The sequence below is a fragment of the Odontesthes bonariensis genome, chromosome 6, assembly GCF_027942865.1.
Source record: "Odontesthes bonariensis isolate fOdoBon6 chromosome 6, fOdoBon6.hap1, whole genome shotgun sequence".
Taxonomy (NCBI): Eukaryota; Metazoa; Chordata; class Actinopteri; order Atheriniformes; family Atherinopsidae; genus Odontesthes; species Odontesthes bonariensis.
The window spans coordinates 36,262,999-36,276,021 of record NC_134511.1 but is presented as its reverse complement, the minus strand read 5'-3'; the positions used below and the strand labels follow the sequence as shown (position 1 = coordinate 36,276,021).

At 42.3% G+C, this 13,023-nt stretch overlaps 2 protein-coding genes across 3 annotated transcripts in view; one reads left to right on the top strand and one right to left on the bottom strand.

Annotated features, from left to right (window-relative positions):
• The window catches only part of LOC142382581 (tetratricopeptide repeat protein 28-like), a 187,379-nt gene extending 182,274 nt beyond the window's left edge, over window positions 1–5,105 (bottom strand). For both annotated transcript variants that reach the window (XM_075468606.1, XM_075468607.1), the window contains exons 1-2: window positions 4,830–5,105; window positions 2,110–2,409 (exon numbers count right to left, since the gene is read on the bottom strand). In XM_075468606.1, the coding sequence (XP_075324721.1) occupies window positions 2,110–2,409; window positions 4,830–4,859 (330 nt within the window). In that variant the 5' untranslated portion in view covers window positions 4,860–5,105. The remainder of the gene's footprint in view (window positions 1–2,109; window positions 2,410–4,829) is intronic.
• A 4,794-nt stretch (window positions 5,106–9,899) lies between these two features.
• LOC142383000 (L-serine dehydratase/L-threonine deaminase-like) lies at window positions 9,900–12,192 on the top strand. The gene is made up of 7 exons (XM_075469119.1): window positions 9,900–10,052; window positions 10,238–10,277; window positions 10,360–10,499; window positions 10,682–10,773; window positions 11,185–11,412; window positions 11,503–11,627; window positions 11,721–12,192. The coding sequence occupies exons 1-7, from the start codon at window positions 9,900–9,902 to the stop codon at window positions 11,912–11,914; spliced, it is 972 nt and encodes a 323-aa protein (XP_075325234.1). The 3' UTR covers window positions 11,915–12,192.
• The last annotated feature ends 831 nt before the right edge of the window (window positions 12,193–13,023 follow it).

Below are 13,023 nucleotides of genomic sequence, written 5' to 3'. Positions count from 1 at the left end.
GAGGCACAAAGGGCCTAAAGCTGTCTTGGGTCATTTAACCACACATTTTCTCTCAGAATGTGTTTTATGGCAGTTAAAGCAGGGAAAGCTGACAGATTAGACAGGGAGTTCCTTCACAGGCTGGCTTCAGGAGGGTGGGCTGCTCGCTGGTGCTTGGGGCAGCAACACCATGCCTGTCACTAGTTGATGGGCCAGCGCAGAAGTGCAGTCATAGGGAGGTATGATTGATGATATTATGTACTCACACAGGATCTGAATGCCAGCACACTCCTGTATTATAACCCCTGTTCCTTCATCAAACATCCCAGGCATGGCAGATGGACTGCACAACACCAAGCCTCTCGTTTCCGAAGCCAAAGCCAGACCACCATTACTAATTCATTCTGTGAGGCAGCACTGACTGAATACAAGAGTTGTAATACATATCATTTATATCCATTATGCGTAGTGGCTGTGAAAGCAGAAAACTGCACATCAGAGATACAAAAAAGAAGACCCATTTGTTGTGACCTGCATCTTTTTCACAAAATGATAATACATGTTACAGCACTTTTCTACCATAAAGATAAAAGCCAGCCACGATGATCACTTAGTTTCCTTTGGCTCCACTAAATGAGAAGAAAAGCATCTTGGAAACTTGACTGGTAGAGTGCCTTTTTCTCAAGCATAGACAAGATGTTCCTGTTGGACAAGAATGACCCCTAGTGGTGGCTCTAAAAAATTTAATTTGAAACACTCAAATCAGTAAAAATGTCAATACCGCAGACACTAATCCCTTTGCCTCATGTTACAAAGTAAAACATGAGGGTCAAGCTATACATTCACACCAAGAATGATAACCCAAACTTGGGTATGAGAGTCAAGCTGTCAAGAGAGTAAATCCAAGAATAAGCAGAGCTACACAACCCAGATTAAGCCAACCATCCCCCAGTCAGACCACAAAGAGTTCATTGTACTTGGACAGCATATAAAGAGGAGGGGAATGATTTTGGCAAAGATTTTCAATTATAGTTTGGTCTCAATGCCTCAGAGGATTATGAAAACCCACTGAAATTAAGTTCAGCAAAGAAGTGACAATATAGAACACACTGCTGTATAACTTGTAACATATGATTAATAACACCTTGAGGACATCTCCATATAGATAACAACACAAATATCAAGAACTGTAGTTAACAAAAGATGACAGAAGTGCTACAATTGTGATGTGTATTCATTCCATCCATGAGAGAATGAGGCAAGCACCCATCTATGTAACACAAAGTGACAGTGTCTCAGTTCCTGCTGTAATGACACATTTTCTCAGAGGAGGAAACCTACCTGAGCATCTGAAGACACACGACCTCACATCAAAGAAGAGATGGCCACTGATGCATCATTGGTAGCGACAAATTATCGTCAATACCACTCTACCACATTATCATCAATCTCTCTCTCGAAAGACAAAAGTATCCCTCAATGCTAAATCAGGAAATCAATGCATTTCTATCACTGAGAGGAATTGGTCTCCTAGTGGGCTCTGTGGCTGAGTAATGTGAAATCTATCACAGGTTAGTGCTCAAGGCCTGGACAAGATCAAAGACGAGACCCCAGAAAAGTTTGTATTGATCACTAGCCACAAGAATGAAGCTGAGGAGCGAAATTGTGATTAGAATTTGAAACACTTTTGAACTGGAGATAAATTAACTAGTGCTTGAGTGAGAAACAAAACAAAAACACAAACTCACTCCTAGTGCAACAGCACCTAAATAAATGTGGGACAACCTTATTACTAACTGTATTATTAGTTACCTACATTGACATAACTATTGTCAGCAATCCTTAAACAAAAGACTCTTGACATTACACACCTTTTAGAAAAGAGCTCATACATCATTTCAATCTATCCAGCTGAGCGCTGATAAAGTTCAAATTTGCAACGATATGGACATCAAAGCTCCCAAATTAGATTTAGGCCTGAAATTTGTCATTCTTAGCAGTGATACTCTATTACTGCACCAGTCAATAATTTCTACTCTGAAAATTAAATGCTTTTCTTGTGCTGCTCTATGCAGCAGATGATGTATGATATCAGCAAATCCAGAGTTTAAGCTTTCGAGGCACACTTACCTTTGGCCACTTGGGATTAAGCTCACAAGCTTTTTCAGCATCATCCAGAGCTGCTTGGTGTTGGCCCAGTTTGAGAAAAGCTGCTGAACGGTTACTGAACAGGATGCAGTTCTGCGGGTCTGCTTGCAATGCATCACTGTACAAACGGACAGCCGCCTGAAAGTCACCTCGCTGACACGCCTCATTGCTCTGCTGCACTCTCTCCATGAACTCGGCTTTGCTGAGGCCATACCTGGCGCCGTCGTCTCCAGCAACGCACCGGATAGGTCTGCCCCCTGCTCGAGAGCCGAAGATTGAAAACTGGACAAATAGGCAGAGAGAAGAAGAGCTCTCATCGGCCTGATTCAAAATATATCCAAAACACTCACAAGGCACTTAGTAGAGCTTTTTCCACAGCAGCACAGGTGAAACTATTTTTGTTAACGAGGGCTTTGTTCCATCAAGCTTCCTGGTAAGCCATGATAGTGAGCCAACATGCGCACTACTAAGACTAGAAGCTGTGTTTGAGATATTTATGTGCTGTGCTTTGGCTGCTTTGACAGGCCAAAATGTCTGCTGTCCATTGGCAGGACAACAGCAGCTGGAGCATACAGCGGAAGTGCGAGGGAATGTTAATGAAAGCTGAAGCTGAGTGTTTTTGAAATAGAGTTTATTGCAAAGCCTGTATGCCAAATTCACACATCTTCTCCCACAGATCTATTGAAAAAATGTAGATGCGGTGGCTGTGAAGCTCAATAGAATTTTTTTTACTTACAGCATGTCACAACAGACAAAGCACAGACATCAGAAAGCTAAAAATGACTTAATTTAATTTCCTTTTGCTCGCTCCCAGATCCTGGCTCACTGAGAGGGAGAGTTATTTGTCCCACCTGTGATCTTCCTGTTATGACACGTCAATGTTATTGCTTGCTGTAAAAATAAGATTAAAGAAAGAACAGGAAGGCTGGGATCCATTTATTTTGTTTCACTAAAGCTATAACATTATTATTCATATGGTTATAGCATAGAAAAAATACTGCACTTTTTTCAATGATAAATAAAGGTTTCAAAATAATCCAGACTGGGCTAGATTGTATTTAAGTTTTTCTCTCAACAAAACTTTTTTCAGTGGAGAACTTGAGATCTAAATTTTGCACATATATGAACTTTCGGTAAAACCACATCTAATGATAATCTCACTATGCAGCATATAAGACTTTCTTTTTACTTCCTGTCACTATAGTTCAGTTCACAATAGGTTTAAAATAAAGCCCTCATCTATTCTGCTGTACGCAGCCATTTAGCTTTTACTCATCTGGACATGTAGCAGTAAATCTCATTCCTGGTTTATAGACCAAGTCGTCTGCATTGTGGCATTTAATCTATCATTGTTTCCACACTCCTTAACCAAGCAGCAGAAGGAGCCCTTATACTGACTCTTAGTCCTCTGGTAACTGCATCCAACCCCTAATGACTGATCGATTACAACATGTAGATGAGTGCTGTGAACATTAAACAGTGACAGTTTGCTAAGAATTGCTGAATTATGAAAATCATCTCAGGGCTGAAAGTTTCCTGGGCTGGCTTCCACTACACCTCTTTCTCACCACACCTCCTCCGACTGAATTCTGGGATAGGGCAGGCTTGGTAATTACTTCCAGAGACTCTGGGAGGATAAGCAGCCGAAATGAGGGCTTTGGGTATCAAGCAGATTGACATTGTGTTACAATACAGCTCCGACCATCAGCTTTTGAGCATTCTTTAACCTTAATCTTCCCCACTTTTGTTGCCCTTCTCGCCATAACAGTAGTTGAAAAATGTTTCTGTTTCTGTTGGAAGGGGTTAACTTTCAAGTGTCCAAGGTGCTAATTCAAAACCTGAGTATCATTGGTCATATGAAATTAATTCAGCAACCTAAACAACAGCCAGGATGAACTGGTGTGTTCTGTACATGGTAGTTTAAACAGTGCCATGGAGAGGCAGCCCACTTCTTACAAACACACACATGGAGTGTGAGGGGGGTGACATCCACACTACAGCTGTCACCCATGCCGACATGCAAAAGTTCGCACCCAGAGAAGTGTCAGGAGAAGCATCCATTATTGACTCGAGCTTCCGAGGCTCGAGAGCATGCAGCTTTTCTTTCTTTAGGCTGGGAATCTGCAGCAACACACTGAGGTCTGCCTTCTGTATGTGGGCAGCACTGAGCAGGAAGGGTGGAGAGTGAGAGATAATGAGAGCCTGCACCAATGCACTCACACCACCAACGTGATCCCAAGGAATCAGAGACTGAGATTCACTCAGTTCTCCAAAGTCAAATGTAGCTTGGATTGCACCGATTAGCGGTTCCGTTTGGGGGGGGGATGGATTTATTCGTGGCAATACAGTCAAACTCTCTGCTATAGAGCCTACTATTTACTGGCAGTGCAAACTTCTCTTCATGCAACTCCAAATAAGTGTAGTCTGAAGTAAGGGCCTGTTTCGTATGATCCTCCACTGACAGAAAATTCCCATTTGCGTTGGTCACTGTGTGCTGCAGGAGAGCCCACACATCCACTGTGCAGCGCAGAATGCATGGCTGGAAAATCGATAGAGGACTTTTACGAGGTTTTTGCAGGAATGGTCAATTGGTATTTCCTGGAAAGGACGCGGAGTAAAAACAAATCTGGATAATAAAATGCCAACAAGCACAAGTAGCTGACAGCTCGCAACCCGACATTTGTTTTTGGAAACGTGTTTACCTTTTCTTTCAGAGTTGCTTGTTTCTCCATCCTGTGTGACTGCGTTGGTTTGTGAGACGGGTTATCGCTCTCATCCCATCACATTCTTTGTAGACTTCGTGTCGACTCTTTGTGCATCAAGAACTCTTCCAAATCCAGCCAAAAAGTCGACTTTGCTGCGTAAAGGTCGTTAAACGCCGACGAAATACACCAAAAAAAAAGAAACGGAGCCGTGTGCCTCTCAAGAGAAACTTTCCTCAAAGAAAGTGCGCCATGTTGTCAAATCTTTTCCCTTTTTTTCGTGTCTTTTTTTCCCTCTGTTGCCATAGCGGATTTTTGAGCGCTGCTGTGCACACAGAGGCAGGAACCTCTGTTGGAGCTTCAGTCATAGGAGGAAAGTAGTATTAATGAATAAATCAGTCAGCGGATACTAAAAGCTCTGCAATTTAAAAAGTGGAAGTCAAGGCAGTTCTTAAAAAAAAAAAAAAAAAAAAAAAAAGGGAATAAAATATCTTGGATCTTTGAGGTGGCTATTTTCAAAGATCCTGTAAGGTCACGGGTGAACATGGAAAATAGCCACCTCAAGTGGCCAAGTTTATTGCTGTGGCATGATTACAATTTGCGTTATTACATTAATTTGTGGGCTGCACGGTGGTGTGGTGGTTAGCACCGCCGCCTCAAAGCAAATAAGGGTTCCAGGTTCAACTCCCAGCTGGGGCCTTTCTGTGAGGAGTTTGCATGTTCTCCCTGTGTATGCATGGGTTCACTCCAGCTTCCTCCCACTGTCCAAAAACATGGGACTCCAGGGAGTACCCGATGACTTCTGGGAACAACCCTCTTCAGTGGTTGTTAAGCAACGGGTATAGAAAATGGATGTATGTATGGACATTTGTTTGTTTTTGTTTTTCATGTTGATGGTTGTGTACCAGCATTTTAGTATTTACCAAGAGGCTAACAAACTTTAAATGTATCCTGAAATCAGGGTCAATATTTAATATTTCTCAGCTGGGACCTTTCTGCATGGAGAGTTCATGTTCTCCCTGTTCCTTTGAGAACCCTGATTTCCTCCCACTGTCAGTGGAAGCTAATTGGAAGTAGGGAGTATTTTTGGTTGTCCGTTTTTCTGAGTCAGCCCTGTGGTGACCTTTGCGACCTGTCCACGGTGTGGGCCTCCAGACCCTATGCATAACAGCAGCGATGATAGGTTCCAGCCGCCTGTGACCCTGAACGTGATAAAGGGGGGGTTGAGAATGAAATAATGTCTTTCGCCATATGGCAGCTTTACACCATTATATAAAAAATAAAGGTTCCCCTGATAGTATACATCCATAAACATTGGCTGGCAATATGTCCTCTTTCTCTCTTTGTAGGGAATAATGGCATTTGGCATGAACTTTAATTCATTCATTCATATATTCATTTTCCATACCCGTGTCCTCCTATTCAGGGTCGCAGGCAGGTTGGAGCCTATCCCATCAGGCAAGAAGCAGAGTTCTCCTGGACATGTTTCATTCAAATAAAATAGCATTTGTTCGAAATTATAACAATCCTCTCAAACTTATCCGCTGTGTCATTTAAAGAAGCCATTTCAATAGATAAGACCAGATAAAATCAGGAGTTAAAATGTGATTAAGTTTTGAGCTTTATTCAAACGCAGCTGAAAATAGGTGTGTCTTCAACCTGGACTTAAATACACTGAGTGTTTCAGCTGATCTGAGGCTTTCTGGGAGTTTGTTCCAGACATGTGGAGCATAGAAGCTGAATGCAGCTTCTCCATGTCTGGTTCTGACTCTGGGAACTGATAGAAGACCGGATCCAGATGACCTGAGGGCTCTGGAAGGTTCATACTGGATCAGGAGGTCACTGATGTATTTTGGTCCTAGACCATTCAGAGCTTTATAGACCAACATCAGAACTTTAAAGTCTGTCCTCTGATGGACAGGCAGCCGGTGTAAAGACCTCAGAGCTGGACTGATGTGGTCCACTTTTTTGGTCTTAGTGAGGACTCGAGCAGCAGAGATCTGAATAAGCTGCAGTTGTCTAACTGACTTTTTAGGTAGAGCTGTAAAGATGCTGTTACAGTAATCAAGCCTACTAAAGATGAATGCATGGACTCGTTTTTCCAGGTCCTGCTGACACATCAGATCCTTTAACCTTGATATATTCTTAAGGTGATAGTAGGCTGACTTTGTTACTGCCTTAATGTGTTTTTCCAAATTTAGGTCTGAATCCATCACTACACCCAGATTTCTGGCCTGGTTGGTAGTTTCTAGGTGTATAGATTGAAGTTCTGTGGTGACCTGTAATCGTTTCTCTTTGGCTCCAAAGACAATTACCTCAGTTTTGTTTTTGTTTAGCTGGAGAAAGTTGTGGCACATCCAGTCATTAATCTCCTCAATGCATTTACCAAAAGCCTGTACAGGGCCTCGGTCTCCTGGTGACATTGTAATATATATCTGCGTGTCATCTGCATAGCTATGGTAGTTTATTTTGTTGTTTTTTATAATCTGTGCCATTGGGAGCATGTAGATGTTAAACAGAAGAGGTCCCAGGATGGAACCTTGGGGAACTCCACATGTGACTCTTGTGTGCTCAGATGTAAAGTTAGCTATTGACACAAAGTATTTCCTGTTCTCTAAGTATGTTTTGAACCAGTTTAGTACAGTTCCGGAAAGACCCGCCCAGTTTTCCAGTCGTTTCAGTAATATATTGTGGTCAACTGTATCAAATGCAGCACTGAGATCTAGTAAAACTAAGACTGACATTTTTCCACCGTCTGTATTCAGACATTCTAAACAGCAAGAGGAGGAGTTCAGCTGACGTAAGATGTCCTCCAGGTCTTTGCTGTTAATGGGTTGGAACTGTGTAATGGTGTTTAACTGCTTGTCTAATATTTTGGATTTTGTCTGTGAAGAATTTGGCAAAGTCATTGCAGGCCATGGTGGAATGAAGTTCAGTTGCCACTAACACAGGAGGGTTTGTTAGCCTGTCAACTGTAGCAAATAAGGCCCGAGCATTATGACTATTAGTAAGTAACTATTTAGATGGGCTTCACTGAACAACCCCACGTCTAACCCCACGTCTATGTTCTGATATCAATTTCCACCTTGAGGGTAGGTTTACATCAATGAATTATTATAAACAACTGCACACACGAATCTGGCACTGAAACTATTTTTTCAGTGACATCAGGAAAAAAAGGCAACACCAGTTCACTACAGACTGATGGTCCCATATTAAAATACTCTTTGTGTGTGCAGATCCTCGCCAGCAGATGGTGCGATAACCCCTCACAATGTAACCCTTTGCCTTGAAACCATCAGTCATAATTCTCTTGAAAAGAACATTTTTGAAATAAGCCTCTTCGGCAGGAAACATTTTAGAATATTGAAGCTGGAAAAGGACGAATGTAGCTGACAGCCATATTGATAGCTGCAGTACGAGCCTCTGGGATTGTCTGTGCTGTCTCACTGGTATACGGCTTCTATCCAAACATTTAAATGGAACTGACTCTGCTTGGGCTTTTCAAAGCATCTGTGAGGGAAAAAGCATGTTTTACGTGTTCAACAGAGACAGAGAAGGAAGTATTCACTAAAGCTATGGAGAAGCCATCTGTGCTGTGATATGAAACATTTTATTGTCCATGCAGTCATGTTACAATAGATATATATACGTAAAAGGAGTTTGGTTTACTCTGTGTATGGAAAACCTCATTTCAGTCAAACGTTTTCTTGTATTACATCCGGGCCCTTTGTTTGATTTGCTTATTTCCTTTCTTTTTTAACACAGTGTCCCCAGCAAGTAACCTGAAGTGATGATTTATCTCATATGTTTTCAATTTTAGTTCTCTCCCCACCCAAAAGAACAACTTTGTTAGTTTTAAAAGTAAAAGTGACTTAACCTTTTTGAAAGAAAGAAAAAAAAAATTTTTTACATGTTATGATAACAGACAACTGGTGAAGCAGTTGGTTGAATACATCAGTCGATTATATCTGATTATGACAATGGCATAATGATTTTTATGTAAAAATATAGGTTTTATGAGGTCTAGCGCTGTGAAGTGCATGTGAACCCGAGCAGTTACACTGAATCTCTATCTGAAAATGAAGAAATACAGGATGATGCAAAAGGCTGCCTTAAGATCAAATTCCACTAATGCCTGCGTTATATTTTAAGGCAAATTTTGCTTTAAACTCAGATAGATATTTAAAGCCCGCCAGCTCGACGTTTTACAGCCCTGAGTCCTGAACACCGGATAATTCAGGTTTGAACCGTCTGCCCTGAGGCAGCCCGGAGCCCGCTTTTGGTATCTGAGGATCGGTGCCAAAATAGTCACGACTCTTTTGGTAATGCAGCTGTGAGCACAGCTCCTTAAGAGGGGAGAGAACATGCAAACGACTGTGAGTAAAAAAATGTCATGGATTGTTTTAAACAAAGCCAGAAGAGAGTGAAACTAAGTTATTATTGTGTATGAGCAAGTATTGAATACTTTCTACCTTAGAGAGCTATTTAAAAATGTGCTTTTATCTGGGTTGTATCATTTTGTTCACTGGCCTTTGCGGCCACTGTACACAAGCTCAGTCCAGACTGTTTGACAATGCAAGTTTACATCAACTCCTATCACGTCACTGAAAACAGCTTAGGGCCTGAAGAAACTCAGGTTCTCACTTAGGTGAAATTCATTGGATAATTACATTAATGCTCGGTCTGTCCCATCCTGGGAGGGGTCTGATGAGTGCCTAAAGCTGATTGGTCCAGAGGTGTGCCTCCTTTGACAAGCCCACACCAAAGCAAGTATATATTAATTTAACTTGGAAGAGTGTCAGAAATAAGATCATTGGGGATCACTGATAATCCAGCCCAGCTTGTTTCCTCATCTTCCACTCGAGTTTGGTAAGTTAAAATATGGTAATCACTGGTCAAAATTAGTTAGCCTGTGTTGGGACAAGCATCAAGAGGAGCCAGCTGACATTTCAATAACTGCCATGGTGGCTTTGCATTCACATTTTCAAGTCTCTCTTGTACCAGTTTGATGCTCTGTGTGGCACCCGTCTCCTCAAAAATTCCTGTGTTTTTCTGTTAAGCAGTAAGATGAAGACCCAGCAACCTCTTCATGTGGCCACTCCAGTGAGGCAGAGCCTCGCACTGACCAAAGTGGCTGGGACCTCTGTATATCTCAAGCTGGATTCATCTCAGCCAACAGGATCCTTTAAGATCAGGGGCATCGGTCATCTCTCTAAAACTGTGAGTAATCTAATGTGATTTGTCCTGTTTTTAAAAGGGGGTTGTCACTGATAAAGACTCATTTAATGACTACCAACCAGTCTGAAAAACGCTGCATGGACCAGTTCATGTGTGTGTGTGCGCTCCAGTCTGAACACTGGCTTTTTGTCAACTTGTGTTGACTGACATGTTTTGTTTTTCTTTAGTGGGCAGAGCGAGGATGTGAGCGATTTGTCTGCTGTTCAGGTGAGTATGAGAGCAAAATATCTTCAATCTTTGTTTGACCATGTTTCCAAATGTGTCGTTTTAACAATTTGGGTCTCCAAAGGAGGAAATGCTGGCATGGCAGCTGCTTATTCTGCACGGCAGCTCGGGGTACCTGCAACCATAGTGGTTCCAAGTGTCACACCAAACCCAACAGTGGAGAGGCTGAAGGACGAGGGTGCCACTGTTGTCATCCATGGCAAGGTTGGAAGTCTCAGTCTTATTCTTTACATCAATCACAACACTTTTTTTTTTTTTTGTCTTGTATTTCCTCTTCATCCATTGCTTATATTTAGGATAAATATATAAGAATTACAGTGTAAAGTGTTGTCCCACCGAAGTAATGCGGAACTGCAAATATTATTATTATTATTTTTTTTTTTTAGGCTCTGAATGAAAGTATTGAATATGGACAGCAGCTTGTGGCAAACAACCCGGGCTGGATATTCATATCCCCCTTTGATGACCCCCTCATCTGGTGAGTTTCAGTCAGTCTGCTTGGCATGACTGACATTACGGTGCACAGTTCAATGCAGAGGAAACGGTTCCATCAAGAGATGAGCGTGTGCATGACTGATGGTAACCCTCATCTTATCATGCACTGACATTCAAACATGGAATAGTTGCTGTGGATGAATGATGTGCTGTCAGGAGGCATGCTATCAGAGCTCACTTTGAGGGGTTGTCAGATAATTTACTATTTAGGCATGAAGGCTAAAGTGTCAAATGCTGCCATAAATTGGCACAATCAGCACTTTATAATACACTTGAATTTTAGGAAAAATGCTGCTTTAAAATGGAAGGATGAATGGGGCTGCAGCGTGCACAGATTGCCTACATTACTGTGAATTCCAGTGTTGAAACTAACAGATTGTGTCTGTGTGTAAAGGGAAGGCCACACGTCTCTGGTGAAGGAGTTGGAGCATGACTTAAGGGAAAAGCCTGGGGCAATAGTGCTGTCGGTGGGAGGCGGAGGCTTGCTGAATGGAGTGGTGGAGGGACTACGTCGGGCTGGCTGGGCTGACGTGCCTATTGTAGCCATGGAAACCATTGGCGCACACAGCCTTAATGCAGCCATGAAGGCTGGACAGCTCGTCACTTTACCTGCAATTACAAGGTAGTACACATGACCTTAATGCTTTCAACCAATGTCTGGCTTTTATGCTTTTGCTCTTGATTAAAATTGCTCTCATGTTTGGCTCTGCAGTGTTGCAACCACACTGGGCCTGACAAGGGTCTCTGCACAGACTATGAAACTAGTGAACGAGCACGCTGTTTTCTCAGAGGTTGTCACAGACCAGGAGGCTGTAAAAGCTGTCGAGCGCTTTGTAGGTGAGTATCGCTTATGCAGATGAGCCACAGACTCGAGGTGACGAAAGTCGGTCATGAATCTGATCTCTCTCTCGGTATTTCATCTTTCTGCAGATGATGAGAAGATCCTGGTAGAGCCTGCCTGTGGCGCTGCCCTTGCAGCTGTGTACAGCGACATCATCAAAAAGCTACAGGACAATGGCAAGCTGGCACGGCACATGGGCCCAGTGGTGGTTGTGGTGTGCGGTGGCAACAACATCAGCATGGAGGAGCTGAAGAGGCTAAAGAAACAGCTTGGCATCATCTAGTGTCTACCTAGGGTCCTCCTGACCTCTTGTTACCCGGCCTCAGTCCCTGAACCTTGTTCACAAACTCCAAATCATTCCAGACAAACTCTTGTGAACACTGAGACAGACAAGCATAAGGGTGTGTGTGGCAATGAGGGGATTATCTTTTAAAAAGAAGGTGAGGGTAGTTTTTGTCTATACAAATATTAATTTAAAGAAGTATTGTTAAAATAACATTATCCCACTGAGTTTGCTTCCCAATTGTACTTGGTGTTTACTTTGTAAAATGCTTCTGTATTGTACTGCTTTTTAACTTTAATGTCTTGACCATCTAATAAATTATATTCCTCTGCCTTCTAATCATCTCTATGCCTTATTATTCCTCAGCTAAAACCACTTTTTCACAACACGTATCCATTGACTCACTCAAATTGGACACAGATTTACTGTACGAGTATACTCAACAAATGCTTAAATGGAGAAGTCATCTCAGTGCTCTATAATGTGTGCATACAATATGCATTAAATCTGTTATGTAAAGCACTTATCACCCACAATCTGAAATGTAGACTGAAAAAAGTTCAGTCATTATTTGAACTCCAGCTTTGTTTCAACACCCCCTGTATTGCCTGCCTGTTCGTACATTTGCGCAATTAATATCCTGCACCTAAAAACTTCTAATAGCATTCCTCTGGCCTAAGGGAGTGGTACAGCAGCCATCTCCACACTTTTGAATGATGTTATATTTGGAAAGTGAGTTGACAGGGTGGCTAGGGCTGGGTCTTTTTCCTAGCAGCTCATTGGATTCAGGGTCGTCGGAAAGGGGTGGAGGGGCTTTAGGTCAGAATAGGAGGGGACACCTGTGTTTGCAGGTTACTCGATTGGTTGATTTGAAGCCAAGTCAAACTGCTGGAGTTCCTCCTAAATAATACTTTGGAAATTGTATTAATTGACATTCAACTTAAAGGACTTAAAGGTAGGGTAGGAGATCCTGGATTTTGAGTCCAGTGAAGCTGCATTTTGAAAATACACAGGTAAAAAGTCCCAACCCTTTTCTTCACTTTCCCCCCGAAGGCACGCCTCTAGAGTACATGAACGCGCACGAGCACGAAGGTGCACGAGCGCTGTTC